Consider the following 25,533-nt stretch of genomic DNA (forward strand, 5'->3'; position numbering starts at 1 on the left):
CAGGCAGGGCTGCCCTCTCTCTCCTGCCTTGTTTGTGTGTTGCATTGAGCCATTTGCCGAGTCCATCAGGAAGGATGCGAGCCTGAGAGGGGTGACTATTCCTGGCAGTGGGGGCCTGCAGGTTAAGGTCTCCCTGTACATGGATGACGTCGCCGTTTTTCTGCTCGGATCCGCTGTCCGTTCACAGACTCATGTGCATCTGTGACAAGTTTGAGCGGGCCTCTGGGGCCAAGGTCAACCGAGGCAAGAGCGAGGCCATGCTCTTCAGGAACTGGGCCGACCAATCCTCTATCCCCTTCACCATCAGGACCGACTACCTAAAGGTGCTGGGTATTTGGTTCGGTGGAGCTGGGGCATGCGCCAAGACCTGGGAGGAGTGGATCAGGATGATGAAACAGAAACTAAGCAGAGGGGACCAATGGTCGCTCTCCATTGCCAGGAAAAGCCTGATCATCAGGTGTGAGGTACTCTCAGTATTGTTATATATGGCACAGGTCTGGCCTATCCCCAGAACCTGTGCCGCCGCAGTCACCTGGGCCATCTTCCAATTCATGTGGAGATCAAAGATGGATCGGGTCCGAAGAGACACAATGTACAAAGACCTGGGCAATGGGGGAAAAAACATGTCCAATGCTACTCTCACCCTGATGGCCACCTTTGTGTGTGGCTGCATTAAGCTGTGCGTGGATCCCCGGTACGCAAACACCAAGTGTCATTACGTACTGAGGTTCTACCTGTTCCTGGTGTTGCGAAGGATGGGCCTGGCCTCGTTGCCTTGGAACGCTCTGAGTGGTTGGACCCTTCCGTATCACCTGTCCTTTGTGGAGAAGTTTATGAAGAAAAACACCTTTGACCACAAGTCCATCAGGAAGTGGTCAGCACGTAATGTCCTTGAGACCCTTTGGGAAAAGGAGAGGGCGGATCCTGTCGAGCGGTTCCCTGAGCAGACTGTCAAAGCCATTTGGCAGAATGCCTCATCACCAGAACTTTCCAACAAGCACCAAGACATGGCTTGGCTGGTGGTGAGAAGGACTCTGCCTGTGAGGTCCTTTATGCACGCCCGGACTCTCAGCCGCACTGCACGTTGCCCTCAAAGCGGCTGCGGGGGGGAACGAGACTGTCACACACCTCCTTCTGGAATGTGCCTACACAAAGGAAGTCTGGAGAGGAATGCAGTGGTTTTTTGTCGAGGTTCGTCCCGAGCAGCGCCGTGACGTGGGACTCCGTACTCTACGGCCTGTTCCCCGGGATGCACACTGAGATGAACATCAACTGTGCCTGGAGGATCATCAACTCAGTGAAGGACGCTCTCTGGGTGGTCCGAAACCTGTTGATCTTCCAACTGAAGGAGTTGACCCCGACTGAGTGTTGTGGATGGTACATTCCAAGGTCCAGGACTACATGTTGAGGAACGCGCTGAAGCTTGGGGCAGCTGCTGTCAAGGCGCGGTGGGGAAAGACCACCGTGTAACATCTGCCTGCCTAAAGAAGAGCAGGGGGCCCATGCAGTCGTTTGGGCTCTGCTGACGCCTCAGCTAAAAATGTAATCGTACAGACCTGTAAATAGGAATGATTACTCTGTTGTCGGTATGCAAAGAAACTGAAGGCTTACATATGTATGGCATGTCCAATTGTACAGATCATCAAAGTATTTTATGAATAAAGTATATTTTTGAAATAAAAAAAATTAAACTTGTGCAATGAGACCCTGAAGGTCAATGCCAGTAGGAACATCCTCCACCCACCCTCCAGCTTTGCTATCGGAGGGAGCAGAGGGTACCTGACGTACGCAGGGCAGCCAAAAGTGTGCCGAACCTGTGGGAGGTCAGGCCACATGGCGGTGGAATGCAAGGTCACGATCTGTCGGAACTGCAAGAAGGAGGGTCACCCGACCAAGGAATGTAAAGAGGCCAAGAACTGTAATCCGTGTGGGGAGGTGGGCCACATGTACAAGGCCTGCCCAAGACAAGGGGCCACCACCTATGCACAGATGGCTGGAAGTGGCAATGTGAGCTGTGGACCGCAAAAGGCCAGGAAGTACCACAAACCAGGAGAACGATGTCTGGGGGCACCCAGAAGGATGGAGCGGAGCAGACAGCAGCCAGCGGGGAGGTGCAGCAGCCAATCCAAGCTCCTACAGGACAGATGGAGGAAATGGAGGAGGAGCGAACCAAGGTGGCAGAGGAGTGGAATCCTGTAAAAAGGAGGAAACCTCGCCAGGCCCCCAAAACCACCCTGCAAAGGGGGAAACGACACCTGCATGAGGAGGATACAGGCAGTTCTTCAGATGGCAAGGATGGGCGTAAGGAGGGTCGTCATCAGAGGAAGAGACAAAGTGCTGCGGGGAGAAAGAAGGGCAGCACCCCCCAGACAGGAAAAGACAAACCCTCTGAGGAGACTGGTAAAGACCACCCCCCACTCGGTGAGAACCAGGAGGTAGCCACTGCCCCATAGCTCCAGGTAACTGGGAGCAGCGACCCTCTGACAGCCCCGCTGTCAGACAGAGAACTGGACTGTGTGGACCCTGGTCCTGACCCAAAGACACCAGAGCAGGGAAATGCCTGCAGCGTGGAGCCGGACAGCTACCTTAGCCCTGAGAGAGTCCAGCAGTTCGCGTTCACCACAGGAATGCAGATAGCTATCCCAGAGAGACAGGACCAACAGCAAATGGACACTGGTAACCTCATAAACTTTTAAAATGGGGATAAAAATTGCCAGTATTAATGTGCGTAGTATTAAATCTGCTATGCGATGTGTTTCTATGTTGTCCTTCCTCACCAACGTTAAAGCTGATGTCCTGTTTCTGCAGGAGTGTGGGAACCGCACCTCAGCACCTACAGGAGATAGTCAAGCTCGTGGGCCGATGGGCTGTCAATTTGGTCAGCGGGCAACGATAGCTGTGCCTCCGGCCTGGGTATCCTGCTGCAAGAAGGCAACTTCACCGTGAAGCCCCCTCTTTGAGTCTCCAGCGGACTGGTGGGAAACAATAAAAGGGAACATCAAGAGGTTCTTCATCCTCAAAGGTGTCCAGGAGGCGAGAGAGAGGCGGGGAAAACTGTCCCAGCTCCAGGAAAGTATGCAGAACCTGCTCCTGCTGCAGACGTTGGGGGTTGACGTCATGGAGGACCTCAAGGTGGTGAAGGGCCAGCAAACCTCGCTCTTTGCCTCGGAGGCCTCCAAGATAATCTTCCGGTCCAGGGTCCGCACCGTGGAGCAGGGCGAGACGTGCTCACGTTTCTTCTTTCAGAAGGTGCACAAAGAGAGCTCCGTGCTCAGCAGCCTGAAGGAAGATGGCTCGATAACGTCATCTCAGGCTGACGTCATGAGGATCAGTAAATCCTTCTATGCCAGTCTGTATGACTCGAAGCCAACTGATAGCGCAGCCTCCCAGTCATTCCTGTCCTCCATCACGGAGGTTTTAGACGACAGAACACGGGAGAGGCTGGACCAGCCGCTATCTCTGGATGAGCCCTCGAGTCCTTCGAAAAGAATAAAACTCCCGGAAGCGACGGCTTACCGGTCAAGCTCTATTCCGCTCTTTGGGACTTGATTGGCCAGGACCAGGGGGAGGTGTATGTCAGTATGCTTCTGGCAGGTACCATGAGTGAATCCATGAGGAAAGGCATCATCACCCTCATCTACAAGCAGAAGGGGGACAGGGAGGAAATCAGAAATTGGAGACCAATCTCACTATTGAATGCGGATTACAAAATCTTGTCAAAGGTCATCGCCAACCGGGTCAGGTCTGCTCTGGGGTTGGTGATTCACCCTGACCAAACCTGTGCTGTACCGGGCAGGAAGATCGCTGAGAGTCTCGCACTCCTCAGGGATACGATCACCTACGTGCAGGACAGAGGGTTGGACACCTGCCTCATTAGCCCGGACCAGGACAAAGCCTTTGACAGGATATCACATACGTATATGAGAGATGTTCTTTCCAAAATGGGCTTGGGGAGGGAATCTGCAACTGGATCAGACTGCTCTACACCAATATTGTCAGTGCAGTCTCCATCAATGGGTGGGAATCCGATAACTTCCCAGTCAGATCTGGAGTCAGGCAGGGCTACCCTCTCTCTCCTGCCTTGTTTGTGTGTTGCATTGAGCCATTTGCCGAGTCCATCAGGAAGGATGCGAGCCTGAGAGGGGTGACTATTCCTGGCAGCGGGAGCCTACAGGTTAAGGCCTCCCTGTACATGGATGATGTCGCTGTTTTCTGCTCGGATCCGCTGTCCGTGCACAGACTCGTGTGCATCAGTGACCAGTTCGAACGGGCCTCGGGGGCCAAGGTAAATCGAGGCAAGAGCGAGGCCATGCTCTTCGGGAACTGGGCCAACCAATCCTTGATCCCCTTTACCTTCAGGACCGACCACCTGAAGGATCTGGGTATTTGGTACGGGGTGAGCTGGGGCGTGCACTAAGTCTTGGGAGGAGCGTATCAGGAAAGTGAGGCAGAAACTGGGCAGATGGAAGCTACAGTCACTCTCCAAAAAACCTGGTCATCAGGTGTGAGGCACTGTCATTGCTGTTATATGTGGCACAGGTCTGGCATATTCCCAGAACCTGTGCCATCACAGTCACCCGGGCCATCTTCCATTTTATATGGAGATCAAAGATGGACCAGGTCCGAAGGGACTCGATGTATAAAGATCTGGGCAACGGGGGGATAAAATACACCCAATACCACCCTCACCCTGATGGCCACCTTTGTGTGTGGCTGCATCAAGCTGTGTGTGGATCCCCGGTACGCAAACACCAAGTGTCACTACGTACTGAGGTTCTACCTGTCCCCAGTGTTGTGAAGGATGGGCCTGGCCTCGCTGCCGCGGAACACTCCGAGTAGTTGGATCGTTCCATATCACCTGTCCTTTGTGGAGAAATTTATGAAGTAAAACACCTTTGACCACAAGTCCATCAGGAAGTGGTCAGCACGTAGTGTCCTTGAGACTCTTCAGGAAAAGGAGAGGGCGGATCCTGTCGAGCGGTTCCCTGAGCAGACTGTCAAAGTTATTCGGCAGAATGCCTCATCGCCAGAACTTTCCAACAAGCACCAAGACATGGCTTAGCTGGTGGTGAGAAGGGCTCTGCCTGTGAGATCCTTTATGCACGCCCGGACTCTCAGCAGCACCGCATGCTGCCCTCGAAGCGGCTGTGGAGGGGACAAGACTGTTACACACCTCCTTCTGGAATGTGCCTACGTAAAGGAAGTCTGGAGAAGAATGCAGTAGTGTTCGTCGAGGTTCATCCCAAGCAGCTCCGTGACGCGGGACTCCATGCTCGACGGTCTGTTCCCCAGACACACACCGAGGCGAACAGCAACTGTGCCTGGAGGATCATCAACTCAGTGAAAGACACTCTTTGGTCTGTCTGAAACCTGTTGATCTTCCAGCTGAAGGAGCTGATCCCGCCTGAGTGTTGCAGACTGGCACATTCCAAGGTCTAGGACTACGTGTTGAGGGATGTGCTGAAGCTTGGAGCAGCTGTCGCCAAGATGCGGTGGGAAAGACCACAGTGTAAGGTCTGCCTGCCAAAGAACAGGGGGCCCACTCAGTAATCGGGCTTTGCTGACGCCTCATCTAAATATATGGGATAGTAAACGTACAGACCTGTATATATGAATGGTTATTTGATCTCTGTATGTAAAGAAATGCAAGGTGTGCCTATGAATGGCACCATCAATTGTACAGATCATCAAAATACTTTATGAATAAAGTATATTTTTGAAATTTAAAAAAAATTGAACTTGTGCAGTGAGAAAGAGAACCTGAAATCCAATTGGTTTGGTTTTCAGGAGTGTGAAAAATCTGCAATTTGTCAGTTTATAGCTTTGAGCAGATAATTGTTCATCACCAATGGTTTTTAACTGATTTACTCATCTGTCAGCTGCCGATTCTAAAGAAAAAGTAAAGATAATATTCACATTTTTAAAAATTAAGTTCATGCAGAGAAAGGGAATTGACCATGAACAACAACTTGGATCAATCGAACTTTACATTACAGACTGCACCTGGATTAATAGGAATCTGAAAACATATCATTTTCATCAATTGAACTCTTGAGCTTTCATTAGTAGTTATAACCTGGAAGACAGGAAATACAACAAATCAGTTGTAAATGAGATCAATACTTTGCTATAGGAAATATGAAAATATCTGGAAATTTCTACAGACTAGGGAAAAAGTAATAGGACATGGAAGAGCAATATAATGTGGATGGTGGAGATTTGAAATAGAAATAGAAAATGCTGCAAATATACAGCAGGATGAGTATCATGCATGGAGAAAAAACAGTTAACATTTCTAGTCAAGATGATCTTTCATCATAATTCTGTCTCTCTCCACAGATGCCACCCGACCTGCTGAGTGTTAACAATTTCTGTTTTAATGAGAACTGTATTGGAATCGTTATCAGAAATAGGAGTGTGATAGACAGAGAATGGGCTATGCGTGAATTGAATAAAACTATATAAAAGACCATAAGACATAGGAGCAGAAATTAGGCCATTCAGCCCATCATGTAGCTCTGCCATTCAATAGAGCCTGACATTGGTGGTGGGTAAGTTGTGGGAGGGAATCTGAGGGACAGGATTTACATGTATTTGGAAAGGCAAGGACTGATTAGAAATAGTCAGCATGGCTTTGTGTATGGGAAATCACATCTCACGAACTTGATTGAGTTTTTTGAAGAAGTAATGAAGAGGATTAATGAGGGCAGAGCAGTGGACGTGATCTATATGGACTTCAGTAAGGCTTTGACAACATTCCCCCTGGGAGACTGGTTAGCAAGGTTAGTTCTCATGGAATACAGGGAGAACTAGCTATTTGTATACAGAACTGGCTTGAAGGTAGAAGACAGAGGGTGATGGTGGAGGGTTGCTTTTCAGACTGGAGGCCTGTGACCAGTGGTGTGTCAGAAGGGTCAGTGCTGGGTCCACTGCTTTTTGTCATTTATATAAATGATTTGGATGTGAACATAGGAGGAACTGTTAGTAAGTTTGCAGATGACACCAAAGTTGGAAGTATAGTGGACAGCAAAGAAGGTTACATCAGCGTACAATGGGATCTTGATCAGATGGGTCAATGGGCTGAGGAGTGGCAGATGAAGTTTAATTTAGACAAACGTGAGATGCTGCATTTTGGAAAAGCAAATCAGATAAACACTTATCCACTTAATGGTAAGGTCCTAGGGAGTGTTGCTGAACAAAGAGACCTTGGAGTGCAGGTTCATAGCTCCTTGAAAGTGGAGTCGCAGGTAGATAGGATAGTGAAGAAGGCGCTTGGTATGCGTTCCTTTGTTGGTCAGAGCATCGAGTATAGGAGTTGGGAGGTCATGTTGTGGCTGTACAGGATGTTGGTTAGGCCACTTTTGGAATATTGCATGCAATTCTGATTTCCTTCCTATCAGAAGGATGTTGAGAAACTTGAAAGGGTTCAGAAAAGATTTACAAGGATGTTGCCAAGTTTGGAGGATTTAAGCTACAGGGAGAGGCTGAACAGGCTGGACCTGTTTCCCTGGAGCATCAGAGGCTGAGGAGTGACCTTAGAGGTTTATAAAATCATGAGGGGCATGGATAGGATAAATAGACAAGGTCTTTTCCCTGGGGTGGGGGAGTCCAGAACTAGAGGACATATGTTTAGGGTGAGAGGGGAAAGATATAAAAGGGACTTAAGAGGTAACCTTTTCAGAGGAAGGAGCTGCCAGAGGAAGTGTTGGCGCCTGGTACAATTATAGCATTTAAAAAGACATCTTGACAGGTATATGAATAGGAAGGGTTTAGAGGGATAGGGCCAAGTGCTGGCAAATGGAACTAGATTAGGTTAGGATATCTGGTCAGCATGGACAAGTTGGACTGAAGGGTCTGTTTCCGTGCTGGACATCTCTATGATTCTCTGATTCTATGGCTGATAAGTTTCTCAACCCCATTCTCCTGCTTTCTCCCCATAACCCCTGATCCCTTGATACTCAAGACCCTATCTATCTCAGTCTTAAATATACTCAATGACTTGGCCTCCACAGACTTCTGTGGCAATGAATTCCATAGATTCACCACTCTTCGGCTGAAGAAGTTTCTCCTTTTCTCTGTTCTAACAGGTCTTCCCTGAAATGATGCCCTTGGGTCCCAGTTTCTCCTACCAACGGAAACATCTTCCAACATCTACTCTGTCCAGGCCATTCAGTATTCTGTATGTTTCAATTAGATCCCCCACCCCCAATCCTTCTAAATACCATCAGGTATAAACCCAGGGTCCTCAAATATTCCTCATGTGTTACGTTTTTCATTCCTGGGACCATCCTCATCTGAACATACTCCAGGTTCAGTACATCTTTCCTGAGATATGGGACCAAACGTTACTCATAATACTGTAAATGTGGCCTGACCAGAGCATGAGAGATCCTTAGAAGTACATCCCTATTTTCATATTCAAGTGCACAAAATAAATGCCATCATTGCATTTGCCTTCCTAACTGCTGACTCAACCCATAAGTTTACCTTGAGAGAATCCTGGACTAGAACTCCCAAGTCTCTTTGTACTTCAGGCTTCTGAATTTTCTCCCCATTTAGAACATAGTCCATGTCTCTATTCTTCCGAGCAAAGTACATGCCCACACATTTCCATATTGCATTTCATCTGCCACTTCTTTGCCCACTCTCCTAAATTGTCTAAACCCTTCTGAGGACTCCCTGCCTCCTCAATGCTACCTGTCCCTTTACCTATCTTTGTATCATCTGCAATCTTAGCCAGAATGCCCTCAGTTCCTTCATCCAGATCGTTAATGTATAAGGTGAAAAGTTGTGGTCCCAACAGTGAGCCTTGCGGATCACCACTTGTCACTGGCAGAGAAGGATCCTTAAATCCCCACTCTCTGCTTCCTGGCAGACAGCCAAGCTTCTCTCCATGCTAGCACCTTATCTCTGACACCGTGGGTCCTTATCTTACTCAGCAGCCTCCTGTGCAGCACCTTGTCAAAGGCCTTCTTGAAGTCCAGGTAGATAACATCTATTGGCTCTTCCTAGTCTAACCTACTCGTTACGTCCTCAAAGAATTCTAGCAGATTTGTCAGGCATGACCTCCCCTTAATGAAACCATGCTGACTTTGCCCTTTTTTATCATATGCTTCCAATTGTTCAGAAACCTCATCCTTCACAATGGATTCCAGGATCTTACCCATGACCGAAGTTAAGCTAATTGGTCTTTAATTTTCCATTTTTTGCCTGACTCCCTTTTTAAGCAGAGGCGTCACATTAGTGATCTTCCAGTTCTCTGGTACCCTTCCTGATTCTAGCCATTCCTGAAAGATCACCATTAACACCTCCACTACATCTTCAGCTATCTCCCTTAGAACTCTGGGATATAGTTCATCTGGTCCAGGTTATTTATCCACCTCCAGGCCATTCAGTTTTTCTTGCACTTTCTCCTTGCTGATGGCCACCATTTTGGGATATTACTCGTGTCTTCCACTATGAAGACTGACACAAGTTAATTATTCAGTTCCTCAGCCATTTCCTTGTTGCCCACTTCTATCCCTCCAGCACTATTTTCCAGTGGCCCAATATCCACCTTTGCCTCTCTTTTGCCCTTTATATATCTAAAGAAATCTTACAGTCTTCTCTTATATTACTGGCTAGCTTACCTTCATATTTTATCTTCTCCCTCCTTATTTCTTTTTTTTTGTTGTCCTCTGTTGGTCTTTGTAAGCTTCCCAATCATCTGGTTTCCCACTTTGCCACGTTACAGTATATACTTTATCTTTTGCTTTTATGCTATCCCTGACTTCCCTCATCAGCCATGGTTGCCTCATCCTCCCTGTACCATGCTTCTTCTTCCTCATAAACCTGGTAAATTGACTCTCAAACACTGGGTCATTCGCTATTACATTGTGATTTTGATGGGGGAAAATCTGGAGATCATACAGAACCTGTTAACTGGCATTTTAGTCTCCAACTAAAACCTCATTGAGATTCACAGAGGAGAGCAGAAGATGTCATTTCAAAGTAGGTGGAGACTTTTCCATAAAGTTAATAGGTGTACTAGACCCTTGATGTCAAAACTGAAATACAACAGTCAACAAGATTGCGGATTTGGCAGAAAACTGACAGAATCCTAGTCAAAGCACTTTCCCTTCTCCTTATTTTTCGTGCTATAAATATACCTGTGTAGGAGTTGGACAAAATAATGGGCTAAGTCTGGAGTCATTTTTAAAACTGCAGGAGCTCAGACTTAACACAGCCTGGCTATGGACCCTAATTACAACTCTTTAATTTCATGCTAAAATTTAGAACTTCTGTCTTTCCAACTCATCCCGTCTCCAGTTAATTGGATACTGGCATTCCCAGTCTTTGTTTAAATGCTTTGGAACTGTTTTTCTAATGTGCGACTGCGGTCATATTCTGGCAGAAAATAGTGAACTATTTTCTCTTAACCACAAAGGAATGAAAGCCCCCTCTACTGGCAGAGTGTGGCAACTCAACAAAACCCACCAACTAGCAGCAGCATCAATGCTTAAGGAAGTTGTATTTAAACACACCCTTTAACGAAATAAAACGTCCAAAAGTATTTCACTGCAGCATTATAAAAACAATGACACCAAGTCCTCATAGAAAATATTTACCTATTAGACAGTAAGTAGGCTTTGAGGAGCATCTTACACGGTGGGAAAGAGTGGGACGGGTTGTAGGGCAAAGGTTAGTGATGTTCCGGAGTTACAGCGGCACCACTCTTCACCTTTTCCTCCGCTACATTGATGACTGCATCAGCGGCACCTCATGCTCCCGCGAGGAGGTTGAACAGTTCATCAACTTCACCAACACATTTCACCCCAACCTTAAATTCACCTGGACCATCTCTGACAACTCCCTCCCTCCCTCTCCATCTCCATCAACGATGCTGTCATTTTCAAGAAACCCACCGACTCCCACAGTTACCTGGATTACACCTCCTCTCACTCTACCTCCTGCAAAACTACTATCCCATATTCCCAATTCCTCTGCCTCCGCCACATCTCCTTCCAAGAGGACCAGGTCCACCAAATGGCCTCCTTCTTTAAAGACTGCAATTTCCCCTCACGTGGTTGAAGCCACCCTCCAACACATATCGTCCACATCCCACACTTCCGCCCTCGAACCCCACCCCTCCAACCACAACAAGGACAGAACCCTCCTAGTCTTCACCTTCCACCCCACCAACCTCTGCATAAATCGTATCATCCGCCAACATTTCTGCCACCTCCAAACAGACCCCACCACCAGGGATATATTTCCCTCCCCACGCTATCCGCAAAGACTGTTCCTCCTGTTCAGGTCTACGCCCCCTCCCCCAACAACCCACCCTCCCCTCCTGGCACCTTTGCCTACCACCACAGGAATTGCAAAACCTGCGCCTACACCTTCCCCGACCTCTGTCCAAGGCCCCAAAGGAGCCTTCCATATCCATCAAAGTTTCACCTGCACTTTCACATGCCATTTATTGTATCCGTTGCTCTCGATGTGGTCTCCTCTTTATTGGGGAGACTGGACAACTTCTCACAGAGCGCTTCAGGGAATATCTCTGGGACACCCGCAACAATCAACCCCACTGCCCCATGGTCGAACATTTCAACTCCCCCTCCCACTCTGCCGAGGACATGCAGGTTCTGGACTTCCTCCACCACCACTCCCTCATCATGCGACGCCAGGAGGAAGAACGCCTCATCTTCTGCCTCGGGACTCTTCAAACTCAGGGAATCAATGTGGACTTCACCAGTTTCCTCATTTCCCCTCCCCCCACCTTACCCCAGTTCCAAACTTCCAGCTCAGCACCATCCTCATGCCCTGTTCCACCTGTCAATCTTCCTTCCCCCCATTACCTCCACCCTCCTCTCCAACCTGTCACTTTTACCCCCACCTCCATCAACCTATCGCTCTCAGCTACCTTCTCCCAGCTCCACCCCCCTCTCATTTATCTCTCCACCCCTGAGGCTCCCAGCCTCATTCCTGATGAAAGACTTTTGCCCGAAATGTCGATTTTCCTGCTCCTCAGATGCTGCCTGACCTGCTGTGCTTTTCCAGCACCACACTCTAATCTCCAGCATCTGCAACACCCACTTCTGCCAAATGATGGATTATTTTCAGAACTTAGCGCCTAGACAACAAAAGGTATGACATTAAATAGTGAAACAATTAGTCAAGGTGCTCAAGAGGCCAGAATTAGAAGAGAACAGATAAATTAGAGGGCTACAATGTTGGAGGAGATGACAGCAATAGCAGCAATTTGGGGCACTACCGTGTAAGCTGAAAAACAGAGAACAGAATTTCAAAATTGAGGTATTGCTTAACAAAAGCTGAAATCGATCAGTGGCACAAGGGTGATTCATGAACAGGCCTTGGTAAGAGTTACATAAAAGACAACAGAACATTGAGATGTTGACCTTTAGAAGGTAGGAGCAGTACTGAGTTAGAGTCATCAGATTTGGAGGTAAACTGCCAAGATAATTGTGTTTCTCTCTCTGCACAACTATTGTTTTAACCTATGGAGTGTTTCCATCAATTTCTATTTTTTCTTGCAAGGATAGAATTGCTGTGGCACTGTATTCAATTTCCCTAATTACAAAGCCAAGTATGCCACATGCATTCTTCACTGTCTTATTACTGGCTTGAAGATAGGAGACAGAGGATGGTGTTGCAGGTGTTGCACCTAGCACAGTGTGTTAACTCTTACATCAGCAAAAGAACTGTGAGTTGACTCTTAATAAAAAAAATAATACTTATTTATTTAACACAATTAATGCTATAACAACAAAATACACTCTAAACTAACAATTTACTCTACAAATCTATCTTGTGCTTTAACTTAACTCTGGATCATCATCTACCACCACACTAGAACTTTGCCAAGCTCCACGTGGCAATGTCATCTAGTCTTGTCCCAATGGTCTCAGGGGTGTCTTCTCTTCTCGGTGGTTATTTTTGAGTCACCATGCTCAGCGTGGTGTTGTGGCAATTCTTATACCTGAAAGTCTTGGCGTCCTTTTGGGAGGGTCTTCACTGTTCACCAACAGATTGATCAGGCTAGATCACCCTGATTGATCGGACCCAACCAGGCGTTGGCATGTTGATGGCAGGGTGGTCCTTAGGCATCCATTCCTGGAGGTGCTGGGCACATGTAGCCTCCTCCAAATAAGGGTGTGAGGCGCCCCCATGTCTGGTATACGCTTCAATATTTCTGATCACCATGAAGATAACACTCCATTGACTCCATTCAAACCCAAATTTGGGTGTGTATTGTAGGATCTGCAGCTACCAGGTTTGTTGCAAACTGTCTGTTGGTAGCTGCAGCCCGTCTGGATTCTGCAGCATGTTGATTAGCGCAGTCACTTTGGTAACGGCTGGTTTCCATTTCCCAACATGCTTTAGTTGGCGTTCATTTTTCACCAAATCCATCATAAACATTATCATTTTGGGAGGCCCATTCGGCCACACAGGGTTGCTTTTCAGGTTGGAGGCCTGTGACCATTCATGTGCCACAAGGATTAGTGCTGGGTCCACTGCTTTCTGTCATTTATATAAATGATTTGAATGTGAACATAGCAGATATGGTTAGTAAGTTTGCAGATGACAACAAAATTGGTGGTGTAGTGGACAGAGAAGGTTACCTCAGAGTACAACTGGATCCTGATCAAATGAAGTTTATATTAGAGAAATGCAAGGTGCTGCATTTTGGAGAGGCAAATCAGAGCAGGACTTATACACCAAATAGTAAGGTCCTGGGGAGTGCTGCTGAATAAAAAGACCTTGGAGTGGAGGTTCATAGTTCCTTGAAAATGGAGTCCCAGTTCGATAGGATAGTGAAGAAGGTGTTTGGATTGTTTGCCTTTATTGGTCAGACATTGAGTATACAGTTGAGAGGTCGTGTTGCAGCTGAACATTGGTTACGGCAATGTTTGGAATACTACATGCAATTCTGGTCTCCCTGCTATAGGAAAGATGTTATGAAACTTGAAATGGTTCAGAAAAGATTTACAAGGATGTTGCCAGGGTTGGAGGGTTTAAGTTTATAGGGAGAGGCTGAATAGGCAGGGACTATTTCCCCTGGAGTGTCAGAGGCTGAGGAGTGACCTTATAGAGGCTGATATCATGAGGAGCATAGGTAGAGTGAATAGACAAGGTCTTTTCCACGGGTTGGGTGAGTCCAAAACTAGAGTGCAAAGATTTAATCTGAGAGGAGAAAGATTTAACAGGGACCCAAGGGGCACACTTTTCCCACAGAGAGTGGTACATGGAATGAGCTGTCAGAGGAGTTGGTGCAGCTTGGTACAATTACAATATTTAAAAGGCATGATTTGGAGATGCTGGTGTTGGACTGGGGTGTACAAGGTTAAAAATGACACAAAACCAGGTTAGAGTCCAATAGGTTTATTTGGAAACACTAGCTTTTGAAGCGCTGCTCCTTCATTGGGTGGTTGTGGAGAATAAGATCATCAGACACAGAATTTATAGCAAAAGACCTTGAAAAAGACCTGGATTGTTTGTTAAGTTTCTCATCCTTTAGAATGAACATGTTGGTTTCAGTTCTTTAAAAAAGTTCTGCGATTTACATACGAAAGTTACATTCTCAAGTGAACTTTAACAATTGGTGTCATGTTGGCCCAGATAATGTATTGAAGTTGTAAGGTGGCCTGCGTGAGACTGTCTGTGTCACAATATTCAGACTGATTCTAATCTAATAAACGGATTTACAGAAGCTTACATAGATTCATGCAATGTTTGAGCAAAATATAATGTAATTCTGCAAGTACAAATTCACCCCAGACACTTATATATGTGTGTGTATATCTACATGTGGGTTTGGGGGGTGGGTTATGAGTGTCTGTACATGTGTAAGTGTGAATGTAGAGGGGTATAAGTCTGTGAGAGAGTGCATGTGTGCATGTGATTGTGGGAGTGTATGTTTGAGCGCATGAGAGAAAGCTTGTGTGTGAGACAGTGTATGTGTCTGTAGGTGTGTGTGTGTGTGTGTGTGTGTGTGTGTAGGAGTGTCTGTGTCTGTGTGTGTGTGAGTGTGAGTGTTGGCAGTGGGTCACCTGCAGTGTGACATGAACCCAAGGTCCCGGTTGAGGCCATCCCCATGGGTACCGAACCTGCCTATCAACCTCTGCTCAGCCACTTTGCATGTTGCCTGTCCCAAAGTCCGCCTTGGAGGATGGTCACTTGAAGGTCCAAGGTCGAATGTCCTACCCACTGAAGTGTTCTCCGACTGCGGTGTCCATTCATCTGTTGCCGTAGCCTTTGCTCGGTCTCGCCAATGTACCATGCCTCAGAGCATCCTTGCCTGCAGCGTATGAGATAGACAATGTTGGCCGTGTCACATGAGTACCTGCCACATACATAGTGGGAGGTGTCCCCATACATAATGGTGGTATCCATGTCTGACACATCTGACACATCTTGCAGCATCTCCTGTGACAAGGTTGTATGGTATCGTCCTGAAAGCCGGGCAATTTGCTATGAACAATGATCTGTTTGAGGTTGGCAGTTCTTTAAAAAGGTGAGAAGTGAAGGTGTGGGGAAGGTCTTGGTGAGATGCTCATCCTCACTGATAATGTATTTTGGCTGCGAAGAAGATGGTGTAGTTTTTCAGCTCTTGGGAAGTGTTGGACAACAAAGGGTACCCTGGGGCAGCACGGTAGCTCAGTGGTTAGCACTGCTACCTCACAGCACCAGGGTCCCAGGTTCGATTCCAGCCTCGGGTGACTGTATTTGTGGAGTTTGCACATTCTCCCCGTGTCTGCGTGGGTTTCCTCCGGGTGCTCCGGTTTCCTCCCACAATCCAAAGATGTGCAGGTCAGGTGAATTGATCATGCTAAATTGCCCATAGTGTTAGGTGCATTAGTCAGAGGAAATGGGTCTGGGTGGGTTACTCTTCGGAGGGCCAGTGTGGACTGGTTGGGCCGAAGGGCCTGTTTCCACACTGCAGGGAATCTAATCTAATCTGTCGGTTACAGCTTGTGTCTGTCTCCTGAGGATGTCATTACGGTTCCTTGCTGTGGCATGTTGGAATTGGCAGTCGATGAGTTGAGCATCGTACCCCGTTCTTATGAAAGCATCCTTGAGTACTTCAAAGTGCCTGTCACATTCCTGCTCATCTGAACAGATCCTGTGTATGCGGAGGGCTTGTCCATAGGGAATAGCCATCTTAATATGTTTCAGGTGGAAGCTGGAGAAGTGTAGCATTGTGAAGTTATCTGTTTGCGGTAGAGAGAAGAATGAAACAGATAGTAGAAGTTCAATCAAGACTTCTTCTCTTCGCAGGAACTCCAACCAACACTATACACTAGATACATTGCCATGAGTCAAGAGGAAAAAAATATCGCCAAAGTATCACTGAATATCAATGGGTTTCATCCCACCATCAAACTCACCATGGACTACTCTGTACTATCTGTCTCATTCTTGGACACAAGCATCTCCATCAAGGATGGGCACCTCAGCACCTCACTCTGCCGCAAACCCACGGATAACCTCACGATGCTACACTTCTCCAGCTTCCACACAAAACATATTAAAACAGCCATCCCCTATGGGAAAGCCTACGCATACACAGGATCTGTTCAGATGAGGAGGAACGTGACAGGCACCTGGAAGTACCCAAGGATGCCCTCATAAGAATGGGGTACGATGCTCAACTCATCAATCGCCAGTTCTGACGTGCCACAGCGAGAAACTGTCACTTTATTACGTTTCATCACTGTTTATATTTAAGGTACATATTTATATTTACATTGAATCATAACCTTGTAGCTAGGCATTCTAACTCCATTTTATAATCTACAAAATTCTAAATTCCAAGAAATGACTTGCTGGTCAAGGCATTTGGATTGGAGAGGTTTCATAGTACTTGTAAGTATATTTCTATTATCCTTTCAGTTAGCAAATGTTAAGGATATGTTAGTAGTATTTCTGTGCTTTCATCTTCTTTCTCCTTCATTAGGTAATTATTCTACACTTGTATTTTCTTACAACAGTTGACCAAGTGTCAAAATACTTCGTAGGCAATTTTGAATGATCTGAAGGCATTTCTGTTTTATGCAATTTAAGAATTTAATTACTTTATGCATAAATTCACTAATTCATAAATAATGAAAAACAATTAAGTTTTCAAAACAAAATAAAGTAACTGAGCTAGATTTACCCAAAAGGTTGCACTCAATTGGAACCTTGTCTTTCCTTAAGGGCAAACATTGTCAAGCATGAGATTTACAAAATAAAATTCTAAAGATGGAAAGCCAACATTCGCTGTCCATCTTTATTTGTCCAGACTGTATGACTTGATAGTATAAAGTGGAGTGTTAAAAGCCAACGCTGTTGGCCTGAAGTTACCAAAAGATTTTTAAGGATTGAAGATGTCATTTCTTCAAGGGTATTAGTAAACCTGAATTTTTTTTAAACAACAATCTGGTAGCTTCACAGCCAATTTTACTGCATTTTCCAGTTTTGAGTCAGCAAATACAAACATAATAATTAAGACAGGAGTAATTCAGGCAATTCAGCCCCTCAGGCTCCTCCACTGCTTAATACAATCATGGCTGATCTCATCTCGGCCTCAACTCCACTTTCCTGCCCACTCTATAAAACCCGCAAACCCATTTCTAATTAAAAATCTGTCTATCTCCTACTTAAACTTATTCAAGGTCCTAACCTCAATCACACTGAGGTAGTGAATTCCAGATTAGGGCACTTTGAGAGTAATACTTTTTCCTTATCTGTATTAGATCTACTACCCTTTATCCTAAAACTATGATCTGTCATTCTAGATTCCCCCATAAGGAAACATCCTCTCTACATCTCTTTATCAATCTCCTTTAACATTGTTTCATCTCAATCAGATCTCCTCTCATCTTCTAAACTGCAGAGTGAAGGCGGAAACTGCTCAATCTCTCTTCATTGCACAAATATCCTCTGAATTGCAACTACCTCCCTCATCAAAAAAAGGGGACTAAAATTCTACACTAATTTAAACTCTCAAATTGTGATGGGAAGATATAAAACTTTCTGTACTACTAGCCCAGAACAGACAGTATCGTTAAAAAAATGTACAATACCTTGGGGATTGATTAGTTTATTTAATTGACCACAAGTCAATGCAAATGGGATTTCGAATGAGGCCACATTACTTTAAATGTTTATAAAGTAAATTAATGTCATCAAAATTCAGACGAATGAGGGCTAAGGACGGTGGGGGTGGCAAGCACAGCTACCTGACAGCACCAGGGACCCAGGTTCGATTCCACCTTCGGGCGACTGTCTGTGAAGAGTTTGAGGTAAAAACAATGACTGCAGATGCTGAAAATCAAATACTGGATTAGTGGTGCTGGAAGAGCACAGCAGTTCAGGCAGCATCCAACGAGCAGCGAAATCAACGTTTCGGGCAAAAGCCCTTCATCAGGAATAAAGGCAGTGAGCCTGAAGCGTGGAGAGATAAGCTAGAAATGACCTGGGAGTTGCAGTGGGAGAGGGTTTCTCCCGGTGTCTGTGTGGGTGTCCGCCCACAGTCCAAAGATGTGTAGTTGATGTGGATTGGTTTAGGGATAGGGTGGGACATTCTTCAGAGGGTCGGTGTTGATGGGCTGAGTGGCCTGCTTCCACACTGTAGGGGTTCCATGATCTGTAGTTGGACTGTATGCATTATTTGATGTGAATAAGGTGGTAATGATGACTAAATCTATATTTTAAAGACATTTCCATCTCAGGGGGTGTTGAAGATAACAATTTACCTCAGGAGGCGGCGACATCGAGAATATTCTGAGGGGGAGACGCGGCGCAAACCAACCCTTCCAATCAACCGCCAGGAGAACAATAAAGTCTTGTTGCTGAGGGGCGCTGAACAATAAAGTCTTGTTGCTGAGGGGCGCTGAACAATAAAGTCTTGTTGTTCGGTGGTGGAGAACAATAAAGACAGGACGTTGAGGGGCGGGGCCTCCAGCCCGCTGTGGGAGTAATAAAGTTTTGTTGTGGTTGTCAGGTACAAGATGGCGGCGGAGCTACGGCCGCCTCTGATCCTCGATCCTGAGTCTGAGGGAGACAGCGCCGAGGGGGAGGACATCTTCACCGGCAGCGTGAGTCTGTCCAGCCGCCGTGAGCTTTCCCCTGAGCGGGGGGGGAACGAACGAGGTCCCTGCGGTTTGGGGAAACAGGGGTAAATGAAGAGGGGGCGGAGGGTGGAAGGTGCGAAGAGAGAGTGGCTTTTAAAAAGGGGGTGGGGGAAGGGTACAGGGGGTGGGGGAGAGATGGTGGAAGAGTGAGGAATCTAGAGGGGTGTGGAAAGTTGGGGACATAAGTGTTTGGATGGAAAAGGAGGAGGAGGCTGTGGGCTTGAAGTGGGGGCAAGAAAAGCGGTTTGAGAGTGGAGTGAACGAAAGAATGGAGAAGTTCTCTGGTCTTGGGATAGTGGTGAACAAGCCCCTTGTATTGGGGCAAGTGAGGAGTGGAGGGTGTTTGCAAACTTCCTGAGGTAAAGGGCTGTTGGAGTGTGTGGGTTGTCAGTTGCAATTGTCAGTATGTTGTGACTGTCACTCCAAAGGAAAGTTTGATCTGGTCTTCACCACCAAATTTGGGGAGTCTCTGTTCCCCAGAGCTTTACATTGCTGTTGCTTTGCACAGGGAAGCAATAAATGCCATTGGGGAAATATGCAACTAAAGGCTGCAATTTGGTCCATGAAGTTTTCCTGTGAAACAAACCAATTGGAACTATTTTCCCATGTTCTATCCCTGAACTGCTGAAAGTTTGTCACTTGTCCATCTGATTTTGTTTTGGAATAATTCATTGTCTCTGCTTCCAACTCTATGCTATCCTCAACTCTGTACACCATAGATAATCAGTTTGTCAATCTCTACTTGAAATAATTTTAAAGTGTGGAAAACTCCCAAAGTTTCTCATCTCTTCCAGTTCAAAAAAAATTCTTATCTTGGTCTTAAATGACATTGCCCTTATTTTTAAGTTGTGCCCTATGGTTATAGACCCTCAAACTAGGGGAAGCATCTTGTCTATGTCTACCCTGTCTCTTTAAGTATTTTGTAGGTTTCAATTAGATTGTCCATCCTCCTTCAAAACTGTAGAGAATACAGGACCTGTTTACCCTGTCACTCTCTCCATACCTATTGTACCTGCATAGTCTTCAATGTCTTATTGACAAGGCCATCCAAGTTCCTTTGCCCATCTACACTTTTCAACTACTCATCTCTTAACAAAATAGTTGGTCCAACACATTGGTCCTTTGGGACAAACTTGTCCTGTTGATTTGTTTTTTGCATTGCATATGACTCTTAGCACCATTGATCAGACAAGTGTCAGGGATTGCTCATTGGGATCTGTATAAAGTCATATAATACCACTCCATGCATGTTTGATATTATTGTTCATGGCTTTATAGCTTACCTGCTGCTGTATTACTTGAACATTGCCTTGTCTTTTGTCAAGCCCAGGTGTGCTTAGGCCAGGTTCATCCTCTGGTGCAAAACTTTGCCACTAGCCAGGTACTTGTGCATGTGACACCTCAATGCGCTTTGGTTGTGAAATTTACAAACTTGGACTTGCATAAGTGGAATGACATCTCCAACCTTCCTGGCAAGGTCCCTTAAAAACAAATGCAAAATATTCACACTTCAGTCAGACTACACTTTTGGCCAAACTGTAACTTTCCACATATTGTTTTTAAATTTTTAGCATAGATTACTCTCTCAACTAGACCACATGAAGTACAGACCAATTTTAAAAATACTAAATTGTCCATAGCTGTAACAGGAAGATCAGGTTCAAAAACAAGTTGCTGGAAAAGCTCTGGGTTCTGAGGAAGAGTCATTTGACCTGTAATACATTTTAAAGGGACAGTAAATTAATCCAAAATATTACAATAATTCTTCAAAGACATTCCAAAGCCTCTGTGCAGTCATACCTTTTGATGTACTTTCCCAATCCAGCTCAACCAACTTGTCTCGTGCCTTCATAATCTTCCTCATTCAAATGCAGCACCTTTGCTTTAAACTGAACTACCTCACTTTGAAACTAAATGTAATATTCTATCGTGTTGTCACTCATCCCTAAAGGTTTTTTTACAATTATCCCTTTTGCATTTGTATAATGCTGGATTCAAAATAACCTGTCCTCTAGTTAGCTTTTCATAATGTCTTTCTAGAAAGCCATTACTAAGACACTTCAGAAACTTGTCCTTCATCGTTTTTGTGCTCAGTTGATTTTCCTGGTCTCTGTCAAATTAGGCACAATGTCTCGTTTATTTGTGTGCATGGTTTTTAAATGTCATATCAAAAGGATAGCACCTGACTGAGCAATCATTACAAACAATGAATCTTTGGGTAGTTATCATTGAAAGCTTCTGTGATACATAGGACCTTTCAACTTCAGGGAATCATAAAGTATTCTTGGGGGGAGAAAGAAGTAATATTAGCAAGGGAGAGATCCAGACATTTGACTCATCGACCTTTACAAACAAAGTAAAGTAGTCATCATAGAAAGGTTAAAGCTCAACATCTGTTTAGTTGTTGGTCATGCAGTCTTATTCTGAATGTTATCTGCAGAGTAGCAATTGATATTGATAAGGGAAGATGATGTTCTAGCGTTATTATTATTGGACTGTTAATCTAGAAACCCAGGATTATCTAAGATTCCTGCGTTGCATGTGCTATGAGCTTCTCTCATCTCCTGATTTGTATTATGTATTACATTACCACTACTATTTGGTAACCTATCAATGACTCCGCCAGTATGTACTAACCTTTGCTATTTTCTTGCCTTCCACCCAAACTGATTCACTTACTAATATACTGATCCTATTTTATATCATCAGTGCAACTCCATGTTCTTCTGTCCTTCCTAAATTTCAGATATCTGAAATATTCAGTTCCTAGTATTGGTTGTCACGCAGCAATGTTTCTGTAATGGCAATTATATCACAATCACTTGCCTTGTTTGTGCTTTTATATTTCTATCTAGTTGGAAATGCCGTGAGCATTTGAATAAAGTGGAATATACTTGAAATTGTCTTCCAGGTGACCATGAAGAAAGATTAAGGTGGTTAAGGAATATCTGTGAGACAACCTGGGACTTGACATTGTCTTTTTCAAATAATTCTGTGTTTGGGATATACTTAATTCTTGGCTTTTTGTTTTCTCCTCTGAGTTTCTCTCATGGCATTTCTACATGATCAGTTTAACTCTCTGACTCTTCAGACGTTTTTTTGAACCAAATTGTGTCTCAATTATATCGATTGTCAGTCATCAGTGGCTGGTGGATTTCCAAAATTCTGGAACGAATCAATTTTGCATTTTGTTCCAATTTCTTTCACTGATCTTCCTTCAGTTTGTCACAAGGTGAACACTTTAATTTTTTTAAATTTAAAATCTTATTTGTTCATGAAATGAGGCTGTCATTGGCTAGGCCAACATTTTGTACACAACTATCCCCTGGGCAATTAAGGATAAGTGTCAACCATGTTGTGGGTCTGGAGCCAGATGTAGCCAGATCAGGTAAGGACGTCGGTTTCCTTCCCTAAAGGGCATTAGTGAATCAGATGGGCTTTTCTGACAGCAAGTTCATTAGACTCTTAATTCTAGATTTTTATTGAATGCAAATTCCACCATCTGCCATGGTAGGATTCAAACCCAGGTCTCCAGAACATTTCCTAGGTCTCTGGATTATCTATCCCAACGACAAAACCACTAGGCTGTCCCCTCCCCTTAACAATATCTATTGCTACTCTGCAGATAACTTTCAGGATAAGAGTGCATGATCAACAACTAACTGAATAGTTGTTGAATTTGAAGTTTTCAATGATGACTACACAAAGATCGCTGGGTCAAAATTCTGGAACTCTGCCTTGTGTGTAGCTCTACATTCCAAGGAGAGCTCGCCATACATTCTCCACAACTACTGGGGATGGGCAATAATTGCTGGCCCAACCAGTGGCACCCACAGTTTTTTTTTTAATGAATGTTTTATGATTCCCCTAAATTAAAAGGTTTTGTATATCATTCCAGTGCAGGTACCATCCTTTTGATATGGCATTTAAACTGCACACAAATAAACGACAGACGTTGTATCTAATTTGATAATAATCCAGTTTCCTTACTATATCCCTCTTCCCCCAATTCCTTCTGGTTCTAGTCATTCAGGTACTGATTAAAAATCACAAGGCGTTACTTCAAAGGTATATGAATAGGAAGGGTTTGGAGGGATATGGGTCCAATGCTGGCAAATGGGACTGGATCAGATTAGGACATCTGGTCAATGTGGACAAGTTGGACCGTAGGGTCTGTCTCTGAGGGGTGTAACTCTGACTCCTCTGTGAACCTTAGCCAGAAGCCTTCAGTCTCTGTGCCATTTCTATTTCCTTTCTGGTTGATTTCAGCAGCCCCTGTCAGGAAAATGACCAGTGGTGAAACATCCGCTCAATTTGTGACAAGATTACAGTAGATGTTTCTAAGCTGTGGAAATAAGATGTCTGCCAACAATTTGTATAGTGGAGGTGACTTGTGACCTTTCTTCCTTGCCATTTCTGATTTTAAGTGGCATTTCTGTTCAGCTGTTGATCCATGGTGATATCTTGGCAGTAAAGACAATGATGTGAAGGGAGGGATTCCTGTGTAACTGCTGCCCTTCTCTTCTAGATGGAAGTGGTCCTGGATTTGGAAGGTGCTGTCTAAGGAGCCTTGGGAATTTCTGCAGTGCTTTTGTATATGGTACACACTGCAGCTACTGAGTGGTGGTGGAGGAGGGATGGGGATATTTGTGGATGTGACACAAATCAAAAGGCTATCTTGTCCTGGATAGTGTCAAGCTTCTTGTGGTGTTGGAGCAGCACCCATCCAGTCAAGTGGGGATTATTCCATAGATGGTGGGTAGGCTTTGGGAGTTCAGGGAGTTACTTATTGCAATATTCCTAGCCACTGTTTGTGGACAGTCCAGTTGAGTTTCTGGTCAATGATAACCCCGAAGGTGTTGATAGCAGAGGATTCCGTAATGCTTAACACCATTGAATGGTCAAGGGACAGTCATTAGGTTATTTCTTATTGGTGATTGTCATTGTCTGTCATTTTATGTTATGGATGTTACTTGCCACTTATATCTTACAGGATCCAGCTGCTGAATGTAAGCAAGATATTTGAACTTGAACAAGAGATCACTCATTCAGATTTAAATTCAATTCTTGTGTAATAAGAATGCAGATGCTGATCTTAGATTTGTAATGTTGTTAACAAAGAATCACGAAATTGGGAAGAACTATCATTGAATGAAGTTGGCTGCGCCCATAAGTATAATTGTCCATCAGCTGGTCTGTATGGTGGTTCCTCAGTTTCGTCATTTGTGATGGATTGGAGTGGAGTGAAGTGGGCAGATGGGTGGGAATCGGAACAAGGCTCCCTTGTCTTTGCTGTTGTGCCAGAAGACCTCAGGCTCTGGAGTTCATGTTGAGGGTTCCCAGGACCATTCGCTCCTGACTACATACTACCTTCAGCTATGAAACAACAAAACAAGCAAAAGTGAAAGAGATTGAAAAATCCTTGCCATGCATTGTCTCTACCCCACACACTCTAAAGTTAATCAGCATGTTCAATATTTCTTAGAACTGTGTGCAGGTTTATGGGGTGAATGCAGATAAATGTAATTCCTCTACTGTACAAGGAAGTGAATTTATCAGCCGCAAAGATGGATTTTGTTCCCATCCTACATCCTCTTTGATTATAGCCCAACGTCCTGTACTGATGGTGACCTCCTGTGCAACAGCTATACTTTTTTTTTTCTTGGCAAATCTGTCCCTTCTTTGAGCTGATCTGTTTGTGTCCACACTGCACATTTCCCAAGGTGGGATTTGTATGAATTATGGTGCAAGTTTTGGTTTACATCAAACTCTACAGTAGACCAGATTTCAGAGCTTGGGTGTGTCTAGTAAAATGGAGGAGGAATTATGCTAGTCAGAGCCTGCTGTTGCATGCAATCATTTAGGTAGGTCTCATTTTGGAGGCTTGGCTTAACAGGATTTGAATCAAACTACTCTAGTCTTAAAATTTAACCATAGTTGCTGGGATCCCAGTCTTGCTAATGGCTAGAGTTGTACTATGTACTTGGTTCCTTGGGAGACTGATCCCTTCTTATGTTATTATACTTTAAATGATTGTAAGAACATCTTTGTAACAGGAATCTTGACTTGCACTTCTTTTAAAGTAAGTTGGCAACTGGAAGTTGCTCCTGTGCTGAAGGGCCTCAACACTAAGGCAGAGGGGGTTTTATTGTGTTCTACAGTGTTCAAATCATGTTAGATAGCCAGATGTTTTTGGTTTTACTTGTACTGAAAGTAACTGAATCATCACGTGATGTAGAGGAAGCAGTTGTGAGTAATATTTTATAGCTGACTACTTTTAAAAATCCTGTCCCTTTGCTGGAGTCGGTTACAAGTACAATAGCCACATTCTTAATTTACTCGTCATCTTTTTAACTTGTGAACAGTTTGTTGACTGAGCCCATGGTAGGTTTCATAGAAGATCAAATCATGT

At 44.8% G+C, this 25,533-nt stretch overlaps 1 protein-coding gene and 1 long non-coding RNA gene across 3 annotated transcripts in view; one reads left to right on the forward strand and one right to left on the reverse strand.

Annotated features, from left to right (window-relative positions):
- Window positions 1-14,369: 14,369 nt before the first annotated feature.
- Window positions 14,370-18,979, reverse strand: LOC140458365 (uncharacterized). Its single transcript, XR_011953480.1, has 2 exons — window positions 18,744-18,979; window positions 14,370-16,214 (listed from the first exon to the last, which is right to left on the reverse strand). It is a non-coding gene; the product is annotated as an uncharacterized lncRNA (long non-coding RNA).
- The window catches only part of LOC140458364 (sorting nexin-1-like), a 35,137-nt gene continuing 28,554 nt past the window's right edge, over window positions 18,951-25,533 (forward strand). For both annotated transcript variants that reach the window (XM_072552797.1, XM_072552798.1), the window contains exon 1: window positions 18,951-19,085. In XM_072552797.1, coding sequence (XP_072408898.1) covers window positions 18,999-19,085 — 87 coding nt within the window. In that variant the 5' untranslated portion in view covers window positions 18,951-18,998. The remainder of the gene's footprint in view (window positions 19,086-25,533) is intronic.

The sequence above is a fragment of the Chiloscyllium punctatum genome, chromosome 33, assembly GCF_047496795.1.
Source record: "Chiloscyllium punctatum isolate Juve2018m chromosome 33, sChiPun1.3, whole genome shotgun sequence".
In the NCBI taxonomy this organism is placed as follows: Eukaryota; Metazoa; Chordata; class Chondrichthyes; order Orectolobiformes; family Hemiscylliidae; genus Chiloscyllium; species Chiloscyllium punctatum.